A 23,678-nucleotide genomic window follows, 5' to 3' on the forward strand; every position below is an offset into this window, starting at 1 on the left:
CGGAGTTTGCAGTGAGCTGAGATCCGGCCACTTCCAGCCCGGGGACTGAGCGAGGCGTCTCAAAAAAAATAAAAAGAGAGCAGGTGAATGCCCTTTGACTGAGAGGCATCTTCTGGTGCGCTGTTTTTTTGGAAAGCTACCCCCTTGAGATACTAATATTGTCTTTACCCAACCCAGCTTCCATTTCTTGGAGACGCGTTGCTGTTCAGACAATCAGATGCTGGTAGTGAAGGGGAAACCAAAATAATTTTTGCCCCTGGATTCTCTTAGGGGACAGAAAAATAGTGATAGAAAAATGGTAAAAAGTTTGTGAAACAAAATAGCACTCCAAAGACAAAGAAAAAAAACTGATCCCAGTGAGATGGTGCAAGAACTTGCAAAGTGAAATATACCTGGGGCACTCACTGGGGCAGAGTTTGTTCAGAGTCTCCTGAGAGAATGATTATTGAGCACTTAAGTGAACAGGATGGGGTGGGAGAATCTCTAAAGTATTTGGATGGCCTGACTTGACACATGAGTCAGACATATCTGTACCTTGAAATGATTAAGTGATTTCTTCACTTATTTTGACCAGGTTTTTGTGTGTGTGTGTGTGTGTTTTTTTTTTTTTTTTTTTTTTTGACAGTGTTTTCCTCTGTCACCCAGGCTGTATTGCAGTGGTGCAATCTCTGCAGTGCTACTTTTTGTATTTTTAGTAGAGATGGGTGTTTGCCATGTTGGCCAGGCTGTTTGAGCTCAAAATTCTGACCTCAAGTAATCTGCCCACCTTGGCCTCCCAAAGTGCTGGGATTGCAGGTGTGAGCCACTGTGCCCGGCTGACCTCAGTTTTTAAACTGTAAATTGCATTTTATTAGTAGGGCTTGAAAGGTAAGAAAATATTTACAAAGGGCATAAAAAAGGTGAGTTTCAGAAAATAATACCTAATTATATATTTGTTGAAAATTCTCATTCACCTTTTTCTCAGAGTGAATTTAGAAGTTTTCTCAGGTTTGTTTTGTTTTGTTTTGTTTTTTGTTGAGACAGAGTCTCACTCTGTCACCCAGGCTGGAGTGCAGTGGTGGGATCTCAGCTCACTGCAAACTCTGCCTCCCAGGTTCATGCCGTTCTCCTGCTTCACTCTCCCGAGTTGCTGGGACTACATGTGCCCACCACCATGCCCAGCTAATTTTTTTGTATTTTTAGCAGAGACGGGGTTTCACCTTGTTAGCCAGGGTGCTCTCGATCTCCTGACCTCATGATCCACCTGCCTTGGCCCCCCAAAGTGCTGGGATTACAGGTGTAAGCCACTGTGCCCAGCCTTCTGGTGTGTTCTTTATGGCTGAATGATTTCAAACAGAATTCCATCTAGCTTTTAGAATGTTAGCTACTGAGAAAAAAAATAAGAAAAATTGTTCTTCCATTTCGGCTGTAGAGAATTAATATATTTCCACAAGCAAATGTGGTAGATAATTGGGGAGTTACATAGATTCGTGAAAAAACATCAGTTTCTAAAGTTTTTTTGCAGGGTGAATTTGCTAAAGTAATCTCGGCTCATATCTTTGTTCTATATCCTGTTAGTTTTCGATTTAGTGAGTTTAATGCTAAATTTTATGTGATGAAACTTGGTACCTCCTAGAAGTGTTCCCATATAACTGTTTACCACATGATTTTTAATACAAAAAGTAAAATAATACTTTATTGTCCAAAAGAAATAAATACCTTTCTTTCTCTTACTGAGGTACAAAATACAAGCACCTTAAAATTTTCTTATATGTTTTTGGATCATTTTGCTGGATTTTTTCAAACACTTAGTTTCAAAAACTAAGTGAATGACTCTGACATGGTAATTAAAGCTTGAGCCCAATGACTGCAAACTGAGGTTAATTTTGAGCGAGCAAAAGGAGGTTATTAAAGGCCCAGTTAGTTCCTTCTGGAAAGCCTTTCCTGCAGATGTCCCAGCCCGCTTACCCCAGCGGTGGAAGAAGCCTCCATAGTGAGAGAAGCTACAGAGCCCTGCAAAGCTGGGGCCCCACAGGCAGATGCAGTTAAGGTTAAGATAGAAAGGGTTTGGGAGTGTCTTACTGAAGATAAAATTGTTACTGTTTTGAGGCAGTTTTGAGAGGTTTTAAACCAGTTACATGTATGTTAAAAAAAAAAAAAAATTGAATTCCAAAGGAGTATGGCAACAGGAGGAAGTACCAACTATAAGATCTTTAAGGATTGCAAAGATTAGGCAGAAAAGGGCTTTTTTTCCTAAGGATAAGAAAATAAGTTTAGAAAAAAGGTGAGGGGAATGTTTAAATGAAGGTTGAAATAATCAGGTTTTAGATCAGAGAATGTTTTACCCTGAAGTCAGTGTGTTCTTAGGAGGGATATAAAATGAGGTTGTATGGTGGCTCAGACTGAGCATAGCTCAGAGTTCAGGAGTCTGTGGGAAGAAAATAAACTTAAGTGAATTTTGATTAAGAAATATTTTATGTTGATCACTGAAGACAAATTCAGCTGCTTTTTTAATGAGAAAAAGAAGAAAATATGCGAGTGTTTTCCTGGCTGTGTATTAGGTAAGTAAAGAGAGCACCATCTAAGTCATAATGGGAAGGGTGTGTCTTTTCATAAAGTGTTCCTGGAGAACACAGAGGATAGAGAATTTTATTAATCACAGCTGTTTATTGTCTATGTGCTTCATCTTTTCCCACCTCTTTTCTTGGTTCTATACTTCCATTTGGCTTTTTGGGAGTTGTATATTTTATTTGAAACCAGTAAATATAACTACAGTGTTCTGCTGAGTTCTGTGAGTAACTCTATCGGGTTACTGAATTTCAAAAAGGTTATGGGAGTCCCCAACTTTTAAACAGTAGGTCAGAAGCATAGATGAGCCCATGGAGTTTGTGACTGGCATCTGCAGTGAGGACAGTGTTGTGGGACTGAGCCCTGAATCAGGGTCTATGCTGACTCTGGGTGGTGTCAGAATTCAAGTGTTAGACAATGAGTTGATGTTGGAGAATTGTTGGTGTTCATCAAACTCTGCAGATTTGGTGCCAGAAGAAAAATAGCACAGACTTCTGGCCTGGAATGAAACTCTAGGTGTCTGGGAATGGGAGGCTCTGCTCTCCTCTACACAGGCTGTGACACTGCCCCTTGTTCTTTGATTTCAGATCTCCTCCCAGGGTGACAGAGGACTGAAAACTTAGAGATCTGATGACAAACCCCTTTTTGCGAAAGCTGCCAGCAGAGGATTTCCACCCACTCACAAACACTAGACATTGATGTGTCCACACCCCTCTCAGGACAAGGCACCACCCTCAGGAATTTTACCACAGCATTTTTGACCCTAGTGGTTTTTTTGGCCAAAAACCTACAAAAGTATCTACAAGTCTCCTGGCATATCTCTGTTTTCAGACACTGAATCTGCAGTAGCGACCTGTTTCTCCACCAGCCTAGGGTTGTCGACCACGTGTTCATAATCTTATCTCCCTGCACAGCCCCACCTGAGCCACTATCTATTGCGCAGACCAGTCTGTCCACCTGCATTGCAGTCTCTCTAACCCAGGGACTTTTTTTTCTTTTAACTTTTATTTTTGGTTGGTTCAGGGGTACACATGCAGGTTTGTTGTACAGCTAAAATTGTGTCATGGAAGTTTGGTGTGCAGATTATTTTGTCACTGCAGTACTAATCATAGCACTAAAAAGGTACTTTTTCTGACCCTTTTAGTTCTGCCACCCTCCATCCTCAACTAGGCCTCAGTGTCTTTTTTTCCCCTCTGTGTTCATTTGTTCTTGTTATTTAGCTCTTACTTATAAATAATAGCATGCATTTGGTTTTCTGTTTTGGTTTTCTTTTTTTTTTTTTTTTTTTTTTTTTTTTTTTCTGTTTCTGCATCAGTTTTCTAAGAATAGTGATCTCCAGCTTCATTCCATGTTGCTGCAAAGGACATAATCAGTTTTCTAATTATAATGATCTCCAGCTTTTTTTTGACATAATCTTTTTTTTGTTTTGTTTTGTTTTTTTGTTTTGTTTTATGGCCACACAGGATTTCATGATTTCATGATGTTTATGTACCATTATTTGTTTGTTTGTTTTGAGATGGAGTCTCGCTATGTCACTCATGCTGGAGTACAGTGGCATGATCTCAGTTCACTGCAACCTCCACCTCCCAGGTTCAAGCAGTTCTTCTGCCACTGCCTCCCGAGTAACAAGGATTACAGGTGTGTGCCACAACACCCAGCTAATTTTTGTATTTTTAGTATAGATGGGGTTTTACCATGTAGGCCAGGCTGGTCTCAAACTCCTGACTTCCGATGATCCGTCGCCTTGGCCTCCCAAAGTGTTGGGATTACAAGTGTGAGCCATTGCACCTGGCCCATATTTTGTTTTTATTAAGTTTTTTGTGTTTTGTTATATTTGGAGACAGGGTCTCACTCTTTTTCTCAGGCTGGAGTGCAGTGGTGTGGTCTTGGCTCACTAAAACCTCAACTTCTCAGGCTGAAGCTATCCGCTTCTACCTAAGCTTCCCAAGTAGCTAAGAATAAAGGCTTGTGCCACCATGCCTAGCTAATTTTTCTTTTTGTATTTTTTTTTTTTTTTTTTTATAGATGGGATTTTGCCATGTTGTCCATGCTGGTCTCAAACTCCTGAGCTCAGGCAATCCACCTGGCTCGGCCCCCAAAGTGCTGGATTACAGGCATGTGCCATCATATAACCATACCATATTTTGTTTATCCAGTCTACCAGTGATAGGCATTTAGGCTGATTCCATGTCTTTGCTATTGTGAATAGTGCTGCAATGAACGTGATTGTGCATGTGTCTTTGTGATAGAATCATCTGTATATTTTTAGGTATATACCCAATTGTGAGGTTACTGGGTCAAATGGTAATTTTGTTTTTAGTTTAGTGAGGAATCACCACACTGCTTTTCACAATGGTTGAATTATGATAATGGCCATTCTCACTGGTTTGAGATGATTTCTTGTTGTGGTTTTCTTTTGCATTTCTGTAATGATTAGTGATGAGCATTTTTTTATATGCTTGTTAGCCACATGTTTGTCTTCTTTTGAAGACAAGCATCTTCTTAATGTTTTTATCTTTTAAGTGAGGTTTTTTTTTTTCTTGTAAACTTGTTTTAGTTCCTAATGAATTCTGGATAGCAGACCTTTGTCAGAAGCATAGTTTGCAAGTATTTTCTATTATTCTGTAGGTTGTCACTTTACTGTGTTGATACTTTCCTTCGCTGTGAAAAAGATCATTAGTTTAATTAGGTCCCATTTGTCAATTTTTGCTTTTGTTGCAATTACTTTTGATATCTTCATTATCTTTGCCAGTTTCTATGTCTAGAATGGCACTTCTTACCTTCCTGGGGTTTCTTTTTTTATATACATAATTTTTCAGATTAACATTTAAGTCTTTCATTTACCTTGAGTTGATTTTTTTATATGGTGTTATAAAAGGATCCAATTTCAATCTGCTACATAGTGGTAGCTAGTTGTTCCAGTACCATTTATTAAATAGGAAGTTCTTCCCCCATTCCTGTTGTCACCTTTGTTGAAGATCAGATGGTTTTAGGTGTGTGTCATTATTTCTGGGCTCCCTATTCTGTTGCATTGGTCTATGAGTTTGTTTTTGTACCAGTACCATGTTGCTTGGTTTACTGTAGCCCTGTTGTATAGTTTGAAGTCAGGTAATGTAATGCCTCCAACTTTGTTGTTTTTGCTTACGATTGCCTTGGCTATTCAGGCTCTTTTTTGGTTCCGTGTGAATTTTAAAATTGTTTTTTTAGTTCTGTTAAAAAATATTTTGGTGGTTTGATTAAATTAGCATTACATCTGTAAATGTATTTCAGCAGTATGACCGTTTTATGATAGTGATCTTTTTTATTCATGAGCATAAAGTGGTTTTCCATTTGTTTGTATCATCTCTGGCTTCTTTAAGCATTGTTTTGTAATTCTTGTCATAGAGATCTTTTCCCTTTCTGGTTATCTGTATTTCTAGATATGTTATTCTTTTCTGTGGCAGTTGTGAATGGGGTTGTGTTTTCCATTCAGATTTGGCCTAGATGTTTTTGATATATAGGGTTGCTACTAATTTTTGTACATTTCTTTTGTATCCTGAGACTTTACTCAAGTTGTCAGTTTAAAGAGCTTTTCTGCTTAGAGTATATGGGTTTCCAGATGTAGAATCATGTTGTTTGCAAATAGGGATAGTTTGACTTTCTCTCTTTTAGTTTGGATGCCTTTTATTTTTATCTTTTGCCTGATTGCTGTGGCTAAGACTTCCAATTTTATGTTGAATAGGAGTGTTGAGAGAAGACGTCCTTGTCTTGTGCCAGTTATCAAGAAGGAATGCTTCCAGGTTTTGTCCATTCAGTATGTTGGCTGTGAGTTTGTCATAGATAACTTACTATTTTGACGTATGTACCTTCAATGCCTAGTTTGTTGAGGGTTTTTAACGTGAAAAATGTTAAATTTTATTGAAAGCCTTTTGTGCATCTATTGAGATAGTCTTGTGGTTTCTCTCTTTAATTCTGTTTATGTGATGAATCACATTTATTGATTTGTGTATGTTGAACAAACCTTGAATCCCCAAAATAAACCGTAGTTTATCACAGCGGGTTAGCTTTTTGATAAGCTGCTGGATTTGGTTTGCCAGTAGTTTGTTGACGATTTCTTTTTTTTTTTTCTTTTTTTGAGATGGAGTCTTGCTGTGTCACCCAGGCCGGAGTGCAGTGGTGTGATCTTGGCTCACTGCAACTTCTGCCTCCCAGGTTCAAGTGATTCCCCTGTCTCAGCCTCTTGAGTAGCTGGCTTACAGTTGTGTGGTACCATACCCAGCTAATTTTTTTGTGTTTTTAGAAGTGATGGGGTTTAATCGTGTTGGCCAGGCTGGTCTTGAACTCCTGACCTCAGGTAATCAGCCCATCTTGGCCTCCCAAAGTGCTGGGATTACAGGTGTGAGCCACCAGGCCCAGCCGTTTGTTGAAGATTTTGGCATCAATGTTCATCAAGGATATTGGCCTGAAGTTGCCTTTTTTTTGTTTTGTTTTTTCTCTGATAGGTTTTGGTATCAGAATGATGCTGTTCTTACACAATGAGTTGGAGAGGAGTTTCTTCTTTTTAATTTTTTGATTTTGTTTTAGTAGAAATAATTTAATCTTTTGAAATTGTTTTAGTAGAAATAATATCAGCTTCTATTTGTACATCTGGTAGAATTCAGCTGTGAATATGTCTGGTCCTGAGCTTCATTTGATCGGTAGGTTATTTATTACTCTTTCAGTTTTTTGAGCTTATCTATCTATTTAGGGCTTTGATGTTTTTGTGTGTATTCAGTCTTGGGAGGATGTATTTGTTCCAGAATTTTTTCATTTCTTCTAGAGTTTTGTTTTGTTTTTTTTTATGTGCATAGTATGTTCATACAGACTTCAGTATATATATATATTTTTTTTATTTTATATTTGCTTACGTGCATAGTATATTCATAGACTTCAGTATATTTTTGTGGGGTCAGTGGTAATGTATCTTTTTCTCATTTCTAATTGTGTTTATTTGTATCTTCTTCATTAATCTAGCTAGTAGTTTATTTACCTTTTTTTAAAAAAATAGATTGAATGCCTGGATTTCTTGATCTTTTGTAGTTTTTCATGTCTAAATCTCCTTCAGTTCAGATCTGATTTTGGTTATTTCTTGTCTTTTGCTAGCTTAGCGGCTGATTTGCTTTTGCTGCTCTCAGTCTTTTGTTTATGTTGTCAGGTTGTTAAACTGAGATCTAACTTTTTGATGTGAGGATTTAATGCTATAAATTTTTTCTTGTAATACTGCCTTAGCTGTATTGCAGGGATTCTGGTATGTTGTATTTTTGTTCTTATTTGTTTCAAAAGACTTCTTGGTTTCTGCTTTAATTTCATTATTTACCAAAAGGTTATTCAAGTGTAGGCCATTTAATTTTTATTTAATTGTATGGTTTCCAGTTGTTTTATTGGTATTGAATTATATTTTTCTTAAGCTATAGTCTGTGTGTGTGGTTTGCATCATTTTGGGATTTTTGAATTTGCTGAGAATGGTTTTATTTCTGATTGTGTGGTCAATTTTAGAGTATGTGCCACGTGGTAATGAGAAGAATGTGTATTATGGTATTTTTAGATGAAGAGTTCTGTAGATGTCTATTAGGACTATTTGGTCAAGTGTTGAGTTCAGGTCCTAATATTGTTGTTAATTTTTTTCTTCAGTGATCTGTCCGTTAGTGCCTGTGAGATGTAGTCTCTGATTATTACTGTGTCAGATTCTAAGTCTCTTCATAGGTCTCTAAGAACTTGCTTTATTCATGTGAACCCATGGATTTTTTTATAACACCTTTCTCTCTTCTGCTTTCCCCCCCATAAACGTCCTTTCAAGTGCACACAGTGTGCAAAATTCAGATGTCCAAGAGTTCAAGAACTTGTCCAGAGACCTGGCTGTTTTAAGAGAAAATATAAATTTGCAACAAGAGGCTTTATTCTCATATGTAAAAATAAGGGAGGATAACTTGCTGATTTTTAAAAAAAGGTTTAGATTATGTGTATATATTTCTTCTGCTTTTTGAAATATATGTAAATCATATTAACAATGAAACAAACCTTTTGTCATTCTTTTTGACTCAGAATTGTCTTTATTTGGGACCTGAGATTCATTGCTTTCTTTTTGTCTTGGCAAAAGATTATTTTTTTTTTATCTTTATTCTTTAAACTAGACACAGATTTGTTCAGAGTAAACTTCATTTCAAGAGCATTAAAAAGTTGAGCACGAAGATCAGAATAAATTTAGCAATACAGAATAATATAGACTAAAAGATACTGAGTAAGTTCTTTGGCAGAAACCTGATTATCCAAGATGATTATTTGCAGGCTGACATACTTACACTGCAAAAGCCAGAAGAGTTCAGTGTATAAACTGAACAGTGGAGTCTGTTGTACTTGGGTTACTTCAGTACAGTTAGTGCAGTTATGTGTAGTGTTTGTAGACAACTTGCATTCATATAAATTAAACAGTATTTTCTACAATAGTATGAATATAAGGCCACAATGTTTACTTTGAATTCCTTAGTTTATTTTAATATTGTTATTCATACTTTTGAAATACAGTGTTTTAACTGAATTATAGTTCAGATAATTTTTTAAAATCTTACATACCTTATGACAAGTACATAAAATTAGTCATATATGTATATCTGATATCCAAAGAAATTTACCATTAAATTGTTACAGTAGATATTAGTCTGACATGCTTATTAATTTATCCAATAGTAATAATTATAGGTAAGCATAATTTTAGTGTCATATTTTACCAAATTAGTATGCTGCTATTACGGAACAAATAAACACAGGTGATATGGCTACCCAAAAACCATAATAGCTCTCCAGTTAGCTATGTTGCAAGCTCTAATATATTCTACTATATTAACACAGATTTCAATGTTTTATAAAAAAGTGCTGGTGGAAGCTGTCAGATATATTCCAATGTAGATCTCACATTCAATGGTTAGGAAATAAGAGAGCAGCAGAGATGGAAGATAAATCTTTTAAAATTCTGCTGAGAACTGGGCATGGTGGCTCATGCCTCTAATCCCAGGACTTTGGGAGGCCAAGGTGGGTGAATCACCTGAGGTCAGGAGTTTGAGACCAGCCTGGACAACATAGTGAAAACTTGTCTCTACCAAAAATACAAAATTAGCCGGGTGTGGTGGCACATGCCTGTAGTCCAGCTATTTGTGAGGCTCAGACAGGAGAATCACTTGAACCCAGGAGGCAAAGGTTGCAGTGAGCCAAAGATCACACCATTGCACTCCAACCTGGGCAACAAGAATGAAACTCCATCTCAAAAAAAAAAAAAAAAAAAATTCTGCTGAGAATATGCCCCCTTTATTCAATAATGCTCATGTTTCTCTTGCTGAGAGTAGCTATGCATTTCGGGTGTTTGGAGAGAAATTCTTGTTAGGGAGGTATTTTCTGGCTGACTTGATCAATTTTATATCCAATCTCAGTTTTTTCTTAAGACATTTTAACTTTTTTCTCTCAATATAATTTTTCTCAGAACAAGAGCTGTTTTTCTCTCGAATGCATTGCGTGTCTGTTTAGTATCCAATGGTATCTGTGAAAGATGTGGGCTGTCACAGTGAGAACTCTGAGAGCTATCTCTATCTGGAGTCATGCTAAAACCCAGCAGTATTTTTTCATGTCACCATTATAAATAAAAACTCAGGCTGAAACACTGCTCCTTTTTCTATTATTGTGAAGGTGCAATTCTACCCAGGAGGTCTGCAGACTCTCCTCCTGCTGCTCAGGCTTCACTCTCTGATGTGGCACCGGAGTGCTGCTGTGGCAATTGGGATTCAACTAAGATGTGAGTTTCCAACTGTGAGCCCTGTGCTGTGGGCCGTGCCTCAGTGGCAGATGGTAGGGGTCAAGAGAATACACTAGCCACCAGGAGAGGGAAACAGGAGTGCTCAAGCCCAATGCTCGGGAAGTAGAGAGCTATTACTTTAAAATTTAAATAGCCAAAAAGATAGCACCCGAATCAACAATTTTTTGTAGAAGAGTCAAAGCCTACCTTCACCAGACACTGGGGTTCAAGTTGCACAACTACCTCCAGTCATGAAGATGTGAAAAGTTTATTTTTTCATTGATTATAACCATTTAGCATACATGGATGGCCTTCCCAACTACCAGGTGAATTTAGGATGAACTATGTGTGACATGGTGCTGTAAATTCTACTTGTAGATGAATTATGGTGATTGTCTTTCTGTCTTTGCAATCTCTTGAGCAAATTGACTGTAATGCATGTCACATTCACATGTAATTGTATCATAAAACAGTTTTCTTTCTGTTCTGTTATTGTGGAGTTCCTTTGGGGCTAAAGAAAATTTTGCTTTTAATTATATTTTCCAAACCCAGTCTAGAATTACCAGACATAATGTAAACACATAAGGTACCAACTAAGCTTTACTCTAGATGGGCCTTTTTGGCTTCCAGTCAATGCACAATTGTGCAGTGAAGTGCATGCTGTCCCCTAAATATGCAGGTGGAATTGTGTCTCTGCCTACTTGGTATCTATCATCCTCTACAGTCACTTTTAGAGAGGCTAGACCAGATGTCTACAAACTTCGTAGGTCAGATATTAACCATTTTACCTCTTCTGATGACTTGTGTCTTCAGACTTGAAACTGATTCAGTGACCATCTGTCACCGAAACCCAATCAGTAAAATATGTGCATTGAGTAGACCTGTAGACATGAGAATCTCCATTTCTCCCTCCTTCCTCATGCTAAAATGCCCACAAATGTTCAGGTAACATTTACCTTGAATATTGCTGCTACTTTACCCATGCAGGGCCTGAATTTGCAGCTCCAAATTCTAAATCTAGGTCTTGAGAATTGAGACGGAAAAAACAAGTTTTTATCTGAGGAATGCAAGTCCTTTTAGGTATCAAACTCAGAGAGACATTAAAATGAGAGCACAGTCATGTTTCTCTCCCTTTGTTTTCAGCTATATATCTCTTGAAACTGTTCACTGTTGCCACAAGTAGCTATAAATTAAACTAATTCCACACTGGACACTACATTCCATATCCTTAACCTTGATGTATATCCAATCAATTATTAAAGTTATTTCTTTACATAAATAAGAATTTCTCACAACCAATTTTGTATCAGTGAGCACTCACTGTTTTTTTTTTTTTTTTTTTTTGCCTTTACAAATCCACTTGTAAGTGCTGCTAATCAAAGTGTAGGTTCCAGGCAACTTGAATATTTTGTCTCAAGTTAAAATCCTTAAGCTTGACCCAAATAAACTGTCTGCTTTTGTTCATGTCGTGTCAGCTTTTTTAAGGTTAACTATTATTTAGAATGTTCTAGAGCAGCCTCTATGAGGGAATCTCTCCTTTGATTTCACTTTACTTGCTGTAACACCCAAAAATGCAGAGTGAGGTTGATTTCACCTAGAATTTGCAAATAAGGTCTGGCTGACCTCTGCCTGGGATTTACAAGGCAGGGCCGGACTTTGGATTTAGAATTTATAGAAAACCAACAGGAGGCATTTTCTGCATTGTGAGATATCAACATAGACATTTTGAATTCCTCTTTTGAGAGTGTGGCTTTTTGACCTTTTCACATCTTTTTCATTAACTTGCCATAGTTATGTGAGAGGCTCCAGGGGTAAATAGAATCTGATGGCAGAATCTGTAAGTGTAAACAAGCATCTTAAGGCCACAAAGTATCCAGAGCCACGACCACAACTATACCTACCCTGTAAAATGTGATACTGGAGTAAAGTATTCTTGTCCTTCTACTTACCCAACAGCTAGCAAATCAGGACAGCTAGCAAATCAGGATGGATGACCCAGGTTCTGGAGTTCAACCAAGGCAGTTCCATTTTTTATTTAGAATCATCCTGAGTCTTCTGTGCCTGGCTTATCAGTGGACCATCAGCCCCAGGTCACTGGGAACCCTCTCACAATCACCTGTGAATCTTTGAGACATTTGAGAATGTCCAGAACAGAATTGTGTCAGGCTGACAAGAGTGATTAATTCTGCTTCTGTCCCAGTGTGAGAGAAATGAGTCATCCTGTGTTTGTTTTGCCCCTTACACAAGAAGTATCTTTGATTGGTACCCAGATGAGAGTTTTTCCAGTTCCCTGGTACTTGGGTAAAAAATCAGGAGGTCTGGAGGCTCAAACAGATAAACTAATTGCTTTCATTTCATATAGTCATTAAAAAAAATAGATGAAGCAGGCCAGGTGCAGTGGCTCATACCTGTCACCCCAGCACTTTGGGAAGCCAAGATGGGTGGATCATCTGAGATCAGGAGTTTGAGACCAGCCTGGCCAACATGGTGAAATCCTATCTCTACTAAAAATACCAAAAGTAGCTGGGTGTGGTGGCTCATGCCTGTAGGCTTGGCTACTTGCAAGGCTGAGGCAGGAGAATCTCTTGAACCTGGGAAGTGGAGGCTGCAGTAAGCCGAGATCCCATCTTTGCACTCCAGCCTGGGCAACAAAGTGAGACTTCATCTCAAAAAACAGAAAAAGAAAAGAAAAATAGATGAAGCAGTCATGGTTCCTACCATCCTGGCAGTTTTAGCCTAGACTAGCAACTGGAAATATGGTTGAAATATACATCAGATGGTGGGTACAGTAAATAGACGTGTGCAAAAAATTGGGGCTTTATTTGGGCCACTTTCTTTATACTGTGGCTTCTGATGTCTACACCTGAACTTAGAAGAGTCGTCATTATTATTTGTATTTATTTTAGCCTGCTAAGAATACTTTTCTTTTTTTTTATTTGAGACAGAGTCTCGCTCTGTCGCCCAGGCTGGAGTCCAGTGGCGCGATCTCGGCTCACGGCAAGCTCCTCCTCCCGGGTTCATGCTATTCTCCTGCCTCAGGTTTCTGAGTCGCCGGGACCACAGGCGCCTGCCACCACGCCCAGCTAATTTTTTTTTTTTTTTTTTTTTTTTTTTGTATTTTTAGTAGAGACAGGTTTCACCGTGTTAGTCAGGATGGTCTCGATTTCCTGACCTTGTGATCCACCCACCTCAGCCTCCCAAAGTGCTGGGATTCTAGGCGTGAGCCACCGCACCTGGCCAGAATACTTACTTTTCTTCTAAAAAAATTATTCTAGATAACCTTAAGGGATTTTTAAAAATTGCTTATTAGCATATAATATAAAATTTGCAGGGCAGTGGCAAAAAAGATTAAAATTATACAAACTCAGACTTAGGTTTACTTAAGTAAGCTTAAAAAAAATGAAATGAACTGACAATACCCCCCAGTGGCACAGAGAACTTAATTGTACATCGGCTGTACACTCTGCCCCAGCCCTGTTCATATTCACCCTTTTTAGAGTCCTTATTTATGTTTGGCTCTACCCTGGCGTCTTGCCTCACAGAACTGATTAGAAGAGATCAGAGTTTTGGGTCATGAATCCTGTTGCCTTTTTAGAGCTGCTGCTCAACATTTTCTGCAACCCAACAGATAAATGGGAAATATAAAGTATGTATTATAGGATCTTACTTTTCAAATTTTTTATTAAAACCAGTGCTTGCAGAAACATTATTTAGCAACTTGTTTTCTGTTCCTGCAGATCTAGTAGTTGATTCACAAGTCCCAAGAAAGTAAGTATAAACACAATAAAAATTTATCTAAATTGCATTAAACTCTTTCCATCTGTATCTCTTTCATCTGTCTATATTTACCTTTTATTCTTTGCATTTTTTGAAAAAATCAATGACAGATCAACAGAAATAGAAATAAAAATGCTGGGTCCTTTAAAGCCTTGGAATTATTGAACACGTAGTATCGACTCACAGGGTGTTATTAGGATTAAACCACATAATGTGCTATCACAGTGCTCTGTAACATCCTATTGAGCACATAGTACCTGCTTAATAAACATTGCATTAGTACATGTGCACATGTTGTTTTCCAAATGCAGACTTACTCAGAAATTGCTACCTTCTGTTTTCTCTGTAAACTTTAGAGTCAGCAAAGAATATAATACTTTAGAATGAAGAATGATTGTCTTCATTTGTACCAGAAGTATTTGTGTTGTGACAAGAGTGCTGGGTTATCAGCCCAGGCTTCTAATGAGTGTCACCTGGCCATTTTGCAGAACTCTCTTTACTTGTGCCCTGTCCATGGATTCTGTTTATTGTTCTGGTGGAAGCCACCATGTTATTTTAATTAAGTGGTTCATGTGACTCTAAGGTGAGGTCAGAATCAAGTATGAGGAATTCAAAATACATTCATGAGAGTTAAGTTCCATCTTTGCATTAAAGGGTGGTTCAAGAACCCGTTCTGTTTGGATTTGGTAGGGACAGGACAGCGTGGCCCATATTTCCAGTACTGTAGTGGAAATTGCTGGTGCCTGTGTCAGGGGATGGCTCCTGAGGACAAAATAAAAGTGTATTTTTATCTCTGTGGAGCTACTCATTGTTTCTCAATCTCTTCTCCTATAAAGGACAGAAATGGGTGGAGTTTCTCTGTCTTGGTTCTTCTGCCTGTGGATGTGGTGACAGCAGGTAGACCTGTGGTGCTGACACTTTTAAAGGCATGTTCTCAAGATGCAGGTATAATTTGCCCAGAGAATTTTATCTGAGAAATAATCCTAGAGAAGGAGGAGAAAGGGGAAAAAAATGGCCTTTTTTTTTTTTTTTTTCAGCTAAATATGTCTCAGATCAAGATCTGTGTCCACTCTGCTTCCTCCAGGAAACAAGTTTGGTACTTGCAAACCTGTACTTCTCTACTTGTGTTTTTCCTCCCTAATGAGTTTGTCTTTACTTTAAAAAATTCTTACAATAATCAAAGTCTCTGAAAAATATATTTTTCTATATACCAGAGCCTTCTCTACATTATGGCTTCTTATATGCCATGCAGAAATCTCACTATGAATTTATAATCTGCAATATTAAAAATGTCCCTTTGTGGCTGTTGAACATGGGAAGGTGTAGATACTCCAAATTCCTGTTGGGGAAAACCTGGGGTTTTTAGTGAAGACAGAGAACATGTAATGTTGAGGTTTCATCTGTGTTCTTTATTATGTCTATGCAGTATAGGATTAAGAAAATACCCATTGAAGCAGTATGGTATTTATTACCCAGAAAATTATAAAAAATTTGATAGGCGATAACTGCTCTTTACAGTGCTAAAGAAAGACTATTTAAAATCACTATTAAAAATTACAGAACATGGGAGATACCTGTATCTTGAACTTTCCATAAAACTAATGTTTCCTTATGGTAAAAATTCAGACTATAATTTACCTTTCAGGGGGCAGTATCTCAGCAGTAATGCTGTGTCCTTCTGGGTGCATCAGGACATTATAAAAGTTTGTTCTAATGTAGTTGATGTTAATAAATCACTTAGTTGATAAGCTCTCTGATACATGTTTTACTATAGAATTAATTATTTTTCTCTTCATTGTTAAGTATCTTTATGCAGCTGATGTGAACAAACCACCACATTTAATCTGGCAGCTGCCCTTCTTTCTTAGGTTTCCTTTGCATTTGTCTGTTTTTGGAAAATGAAGGCTCTCATCTTTATTTACAAACCAGAAAAACACAGGGTCATTCAATTACTGGATATTTGACAAAATAGTCTTTTTGGGCCAAAAACATTGGCATACTGATGAGCTTGTTAAAAATTCAGCAACTCAGACTTTATCCCTGATCTTCTGAAAAAAAAAAAAAAAAAATCTGCATTAACAGGATCTCCAGCTTATTGTACACATAAAAATTTGAGTGATAGCTTCTAACTCAACATGTCTATTCCATCTGAATAATATACAAAAGTATGTCCATCTGAAAAATACACACAATTCTTTTTTTTTTTTTTGAGATAGAGTTTCACTCTTGTTGTCCAGGCTGGAGGGCAATGGTGCGATCTCAGCTCACCGCAACCTCCGCCTCCTGGATTCAAACGATTTTCCTGCCTCAGCCTCCCAAGTAGCTAGAATTACAAGCACAAAGCACCATGCCCAGCTAATTTTGTGTTTTTAGTAGGGACGGGGTTTCTCCATGTTGGTCAGACTGGTCTCAAACTCCCGACCTCAGGTGATCTGCCCGCCTCTGCCTCCCAAAGTGCTGGGATTACAGGCATGAGCTACCATGCCCGGCACACGATTAATTCTGTATGATGTAAATGTAGCACTCAAAATTGTACATGTTAGTGTTTATGCCCTCAATTTTATACTTTATTGTCCAGAAAAATACACTATATACACTGGTGTTATGGATCTTATAACACTTTGTTTTCTCAGAGTTAGAGAATACATTAGAGAATATTTCTAGTTGAAAACTATTTTATTGAATTATTTCAGTCACTCTTAGAAGTCAGAACCAGCTCTGTTTACTCTCTCCATTTTACGTTGAGTCAAATTAAAAATTATGCCCATGACCACTTGGTAAATAAGTGTGTTTGTGTGTGTTTTCCAGGGATCATTGACATTTCGGGATGTGGCCATAGAATTCTCTGTGGAGGAGTGGCAATGCCTGGACACTGCACAGCAGAATTTATATAGGAATGTGATGTTAGAGAACTACAGAAACCTGGTCTTCCTGGGTGAGAATAACTTTAATACGCAATTCCTAGTATACGCGATAGGTTTCATTTTGCTGCGGACTTTATTGGCCTGAACAAAGGAGGTTGAATGCAGGAATAAAGACAAAGACGGCACCAGGGGACTCCTTGCTTCTAGTGAACAAGGGCCATGAACTTCTATAGCTCTTCATATTTATTGAGTAAAGGAGATAGGGAGAAGGGGGAGGTTGTGGTCAGCTGCTTGACTTAGTGACTGTATTCTTTGAACAGTACTCTCCAGATGTTCCAGTAGTTAACCTCAAGGAGGTAGTTAACCCAGTAGTTAACCCAGGGAGTGACTGTCCTCAGTGTACCTTCTGGCGGCATGAGCAGAAGCAAGTTTGCCCACATTCTGCATTCATGATAAACAATTTGCCGTTTGATTCATTCAAGTCCAGTGGAATGCTGAGTTGGTCACAGCCCTCAGGGTTTCGGCTCCCAACAGCATTGCTCTTCTTTTTTTTTTTTTTTTTTCAGTCTGCTTTCGCCCAGCCTCCCAACGGATCTCAGCTCACTGCAAGCTCCGCCTCCCGGGTTCACGCCATTGCTCTTTTGTACAGGCGCCGCCATTTCTTTTTGGTAAGTAGAGACGGGGTTTTTATGCTTCAGAGCATTTCTGTTTTCAAGTAATTTAAAATCATCACAGGGAGTTTTCCATAGAGAAAAAAATTTCAAGATGTTTCATCTTGACCTGAACTTACCACATTCTTGAGCTCCTCTCTGTCCTTCACTTTAGGTTAATGGTAATTTCAAAATTTTACTGGCATAAAATATTATTGCTCACACTTTAAAATCTAATTACCACCACCAATTTTTAATTCAGTAGTACCAGGTGATAAAAGTAAGAACCCACAAAATTAGAGTATTTTCTAAATATTTAGAAATTTCTGTTGTAATTTAGTATTTTGGGATAAATGTATTAGAATATTGTGTTAAATCCTCTTTACTGAGCACATTATTAAGTTGTTAATTGGAGAATATGAGCAAGAGGCATGTTACTTATTTTTAATAAAACAGGTATTGCTGTCCCTAAGCCAGACCTGATCATTTTTCTGGAGCAAGGAAAAGAGCCCTGGAATATGAAGAGACATGAGATGGCAGAAGAACCCCCAGGTAGGTGAGAGTGAATACAACAGACAACGTGGATGACAGGTCCAAAGTGAAGAAGAAAGCAAGTCCCTAAAGTGATATGGGAAGCAGTGTTCCAAAAGAAATAGTTTCTGGAAAGCCTAATTTTTATTTTTATTTTTAAATTTTCTCTCACACAGGGGCATCTTCTCTCTTTTGCTTTTAAAATATCTAAGAATTCTTCTTTCCCTTCAGTAATCTTCCTTCAAGTTTACAGTGACAGCCAAAGTACTGTTCATGGCATACAAGAGAGTGTGCAATCTGAGTTTTTTTTCGTTTTTGTTTTTGTGGACACACAGATGTTTGCATAATTTTAAGACACTCCACGTTAGACTATCTTTTAAGTTCTCTTTTTCCATCATCTCTGAAATGTGTGAGAGTAGTGATTTCTGTATTATTGGGTGTTTTTTGTTCATTTTTCTGCACATTTCATCCTGTTTTTATTATAGTCTTGAAATATAGTTTGAAATTATAAAGTATGATGTCCTTCTGCTTTTTTCTTTTTCTTCAAGATTGCTTTGGCTATTCACAGTTTCTTGTAGTTTCATGTAAATTTTATGATTGTATTTTTCATTACTGTGAAAAAAAACCACTGGAATATTGATAGAAAGTTTATTGAATCTAGAGATCACTTTGGATAATATGGTGTTTTAGCGTTTATTCTTTGAATCGATAGAGAAAATGTATTTAAATTTATTTGTGTTTTCTTATTTTTTCATTGATAAATCTTTCACTTGAAAAGTTTTTCAGTTCCTCGGTTAAATTTGTCCTCAGATATTTATTATTTTAGTGCTATTTTAAATAAGATTGTTTTCTTCCTCTATTTTATCAGATAGTTTAAGTGTATGGAATCATAACTTGTATGTTAATTTTATATTTTGCTAATTTACTGAGTGTATTTATTTGTTTTAAAAGGTTTTAATGTACTGTTTATGGTTTTTTTTATAGAGAACATTGCATGATCTACAAGCAGCAATGTTTTACTTGTCTTCAATTTCAATGACTTTAAAAATTTTTTGACTAATTTTTCTTCCACATACATCAAGTGCTGTGTTAAAATAGAAGCTTTGACGATGGGCACAATATACTTTTGCGTTGGTGTCTCAATTTGAAGGAGCAAACACCTCAAAGTTTTGATAAACTGGTTTCAGAGGGTAAAAATCTTCCTTTCTTGGGCCCCCAGGGTGATAGAATGCCCTCTGGGTTTGTAGTAGAGCGGGGTTGTAGCTTGGTCACAAGGCTGCTGGCTCTGCACTAGGGTCAGCTTATCATAAAGGACTTGGGTAGTTGTAATTCCCATTTTACTTTTGGACACAGTAAATATCCTTCAGGACTTTGCTCAGTAGGATAGATGCTAGGGCAGGTTTCTGCAGTCAGGTCTGCATATGGTGGGCTTTATATTAGGATGTGGATTAGTATGGCTTGTACTGAGTACCAGAGAGGATTTCTGAGGTCACTGTGGGTTTCTACATAGGCAGAACTGGCGATGAACTGTGGCTTAGGAAGCTGGAACTGAGTCATGGAACTGTTATTGGGACCAAGGTCTGCAGGCCTGCCAGCTTGGCTCTAAATGGGTATCTCTCCAGGCTTCTGGAAGACCAAGACCTCTCACAGACTGTGGCTGGGAGAAGTTTGGGATGCTTACAGAGTAAGTTCAAAATTCTCAGTGGGATGGAGTTGGGTGGGACATTTTCTGGTCTGTAGTCAAGAGCAGGGGTCCTGTAGTTTGCCACCTAAATGAAAGCTTGCCTTCTGAAAAGGGTGCTCCTCAATCTTGGGCTCAGCAAAGTTTCACAATTCCCTCCCTGGATCTCAAAGCTCTCTTAAAGGCACTTATTTCCGAGATGGGGTCTCACTGCATAACCCAGGTTGGTCGTAATATTTTGGCCTGAAGCAATTCTCCAACCTTACTGTACCATGTAGCTGTCATTACAGATACTAACCATGATGCCTGGTTCTCTCATTAAGACATTTTTGTCATGGATGACTGACAAACTTTCTTGCTGTTGGGGGTTAAGCAAATAGGGCACCTTTTTCTTTTTATCTGCTTCTAAGAGTGTAAATGCTTTCTATCTATCTATCTCTTACAATCTTTGTCTTTTTGTGGCTGACATTTCATTTTGCATAACGTTATCAAGATTTATCTTTATAATTGGTAGACTGTTTTCTGCTTTTTGAAAACTGAGTGATATTCCAGTATTTTTATATTTCAAATTGTATTTACTGAATGATTTGGTGACGGAAATTTGCATTGCCTTTACCTGTTAGCTTACAGTAATAATTATTGCTATGTAAATGACTCCTCATATGACCATACATGTTAAAGTATATATATATGGGTTGCATTCTATTTCATTAGTTTAATTTTCATCCTTATACCAGATTGTTTTAATTCTGTAGCTTTGTAACGTCTTTTGGCCGGAAATCAGGATTCTCCTGCCTCACTTTAGCTGGGACTACAGGCGCCCGCCACCTCGCCCGGCTAGTTTTTTATTATTTTTTTTTTTTTAGAGACGGGGTTTCACGTGTTAGCCAGGATGGTCTCGATCTCCTGACCTCCTGATCCGCCCGTCTTAGGCTTGAGCCACCGCGCCCGGCCTATTATTATTATTATTTTAAGATTGATGGGAACTTTATTGCCTTTGGGGTTCGATATACTTTTGGGGTTGCTGTTTCTGTTTCTTCAAAAATACAATGAGAAATTTGAAAAACATTTCATTAAATTTGTAGATTACATTGACCAGGATTGACCGGGATGAACATCTTTACAATATTAACTATTACAACCTTTACATAAGAGCGTGCTCGAGTGTTTTGTTAAATTCCCGTGTGTGTGTATATATATATATATGGGTTTTTTTTTTTTTTTTTTGAGACGGAGTCTTGCTCTATCTCCAGGCTGGAGTGCAGTGGCACGATCTCGGCTCACTGCAACCTCTGCCTCTGGGTTCAAGCGATTCCTTTGCCTCAGCCTCCTGAGTAGCTGGGACTACAGATGTGTGCCACCAAGCCTGGCTAGTTTTTCACATTTTAGTAGAGACAGGGTTTCACTATGTTGGTCAGAATGGTCTTGATCTCCTGACCTCGTGATCCACCTGCCTCGGCCTCCCAAAGTGCTGGGATAACAGACGTGAGCCACCATGCCTCACATTTTTTTTTTTTCCAGTTTCTGTCTATTATTGTTGTATACTTGCATTTGAGTTTAGTCATAGAAAATAATTCATAAAATTTCAGTTTTAAAAAATTTGGTAAGACTTCTTTTTTGGCCTAAGAGGTGGTCTATCAAGAAATATGTTGTATGAGCTATTGAGAAGGGTGTGTATCCTGATGTTGAGGAGTGCTCTCTATACCTCTGTCAGAAATATTTGTTTTATACCACCTTTAAGTAGTCTGTTTCCTTATTAATATTCTGTTTTGATTTTTTTTAATTATACTTTAAATTCTGGGGTACATGTGCAGAGCGTACAGGTTTGTTACATAGGTATGCACGTGCTCTGGTGGTTTGCTGTACCTATCAACCTGTTATCTACATTAGGTATATTTTTCCTAATGTTATTCATCCACTAGCCTCCCACCCCACCACAGGCCCCGGTGTGTGATGTTCCCCTTCCTGTGTCCCTGTGTTGTCGTTGTTCAACTCCCACTTATGAGTGAGAACATGCTGTGTTTGGTTTTCTGTTCTTGTGTTAGTTTGCTGAGAATGATGGTTTCCAGCTTTATCCATGTCTCTGCAAAGGACATGAACTCATCCTTTTTTATGGCTGCATACTGTTACGTGGTGTGTATGTGCCACATTTTCTTTATCCAGTCTATTACTAATGGGCATTTGGGTGGGTTCCAAATCTTTGCTATTGTGAATAGTGCTGCAATAAACGTATGTGTGCATGTGTCTTTATAGTAGAATGATTTATAATTTTTTGGGTACCCAGTAATAGAATTGCTGAGTCAAATGGTATTTCTAGTTCTGGATCCTTGAGGAATTGCCACATTGTCTTCCACAATCGCTGAACTAATTTACACTCCAACCAACAGTGTAAAAAGCATTCGTACTTCTCCACATCTTCTCGAGCATCTGTTATTTCCTGACTTTTTAATGATCACCATTCTAACTGGGATGAAATGGTATCTCATTGTGGTTTTCATTTGCATTTCTCTAATGACCCGTGATGATGAGCTTTTTTTCATATGTTTGTTGGCCACATAAATATCTTTTTTTGAGAAGTATCTGTTCATATCCTTTGCCCACTTTTTGATTTTTTTTTTTTTTTTTCTTGTAAATTTGTTTAAGTTCTTTATAGATCCTGGATATTAGCCCTTTGTCAGATGGATATATTGGAAAATTTTTCTCCCATTCTGTAGGTTGCCTGTTCACTCTGATAGTTTCTTTTGCTGTGCAGAAGCTCTTTAGTTTAATTAGGTCCCATTTGTCAATTTGGCTTTTGTTGCCATTGCTTTTGGTGTTTTAGTTATGAAGTCTTTGCCCATGCCTGTGTCCTGAATGGCGTTGTCCAGGTTTTCTTTTAGGGTTTTTATGGTTTGAGGTGTTACATTTAAGTCTGTAATCCATCTTGAGTTAATTTTTCTATAAGGTATAAGGAAGGGGTCCAGTTTCAGGTTTCTGAATATGGCTAGCCAGTTTTTTCAACACGATTTATTAAATAGGGAATTCTTTCCCCATTGCTTGTTTTTTTCAGGTTTGTCAAAGATCAGATGGTTGTAGATGTGTGATGTTATTTCTGAGGCCTCTGTTCTGTTCCATTGATCTGTATATCTGTTTTGATACCAGTACCATACTGTTTTGGTTACTGTAGCCTTGTAATATAGTTTGAAGTCAGGTAGCATGATGCCTCCAGCTTTGTTCTTTTTGCTTAGGATTGTCTTGGCTATATGAGCTTTTTTTCTGGTTCCATATTAAATTCAGTTTTTTCAAAATCTGTGAAGAAAGTTAGTGGTAGCTTGATGGGGATAGCATTGAATCTAGAAATCACTTTGGGCAGTATGGCCATTTTCACGATATCAGTTCTTCCTATCCATGAGCATGGAATGGTCTTCCATTTGTTTGTGTCCTCTCTTACTTTCTTGAGCAGTGGTTTGTAGTTGTCCCTGAAGAGGTCCTTCACATCCCTTGGTGGTTGTATTTCTAGGTATTTTATTCTCTTTGTAGCAATTGTGAATGGGAGCTCAGTCATGATTTGACTCTCTATTTGACTCAGGCTCTCTCTCTATTATTGGTGTATAGGAATGCTTGTGATTTTTGCACATTGATTTTATATCCTGAGAGTTTGCTGAAGTTGCTTATCAGCTTAAAGAGATTTTGGGCTGAGACAATGGGGTTTTCTAAATATACAATCATGTCATTTGCAAACAGAGAGAATTTGGCTTCCTCTTTTCCTATTTGAATACCCATTATTTCTTTTTCTTGCCTGATTGCCCTCATGAGAACTTCTAATACTATGCTGAATGGGAGTGGTGAGA

At 37.8% G+C, this 23,678-nt stretch overlaps 2 protein-coding genes across 2 annotated transcripts in view; one reads left to right on the forward strand and one right to left on the reverse strand.

The window, feature by feature from the left end:
- LOC126942223 (zinc finger protein 724) overlaps nucleotides 1-23,678 on the reverse strand; it is a 715,842-nt gene that overhangs the window by 111,994 nt on the left and 580,170 nt on the right. The window lies entirely within an intron of this gene.
- LOC126942190 (zinc finger protein 726-like) overlaps nucleotides 1-23,678 on the forward strand; it is a 97,455-nt gene that overhangs the window by 2,095 nt on the left and 71,682 nt on the right. Inside the window, 2 exon segments of the mRNA XM_050769492.1 lie at nucleotides 16,931-17,057; nucleotides 18,093-18,188. Coding sequence (XP_050625449.1) covers nucleotides 16,931-17,057; nucleotides 18,093-18,188 — 223 coding nt within the window.

This window comes from Macaca thibetana, chromosome 19 (genome assembly GCF_024542745.1).
Source record: "Macaca thibetana thibetana isolate TM-01 chromosome 19, ASM2454274v1, whole genome shotgun sequence".
In the NCBI taxonomy this organism is placed as follows: Eukaryota; Metazoa; Chordata; class Mammalia; order Primates; family Cercopithecidae; genus Macaca; species Macaca thibetana.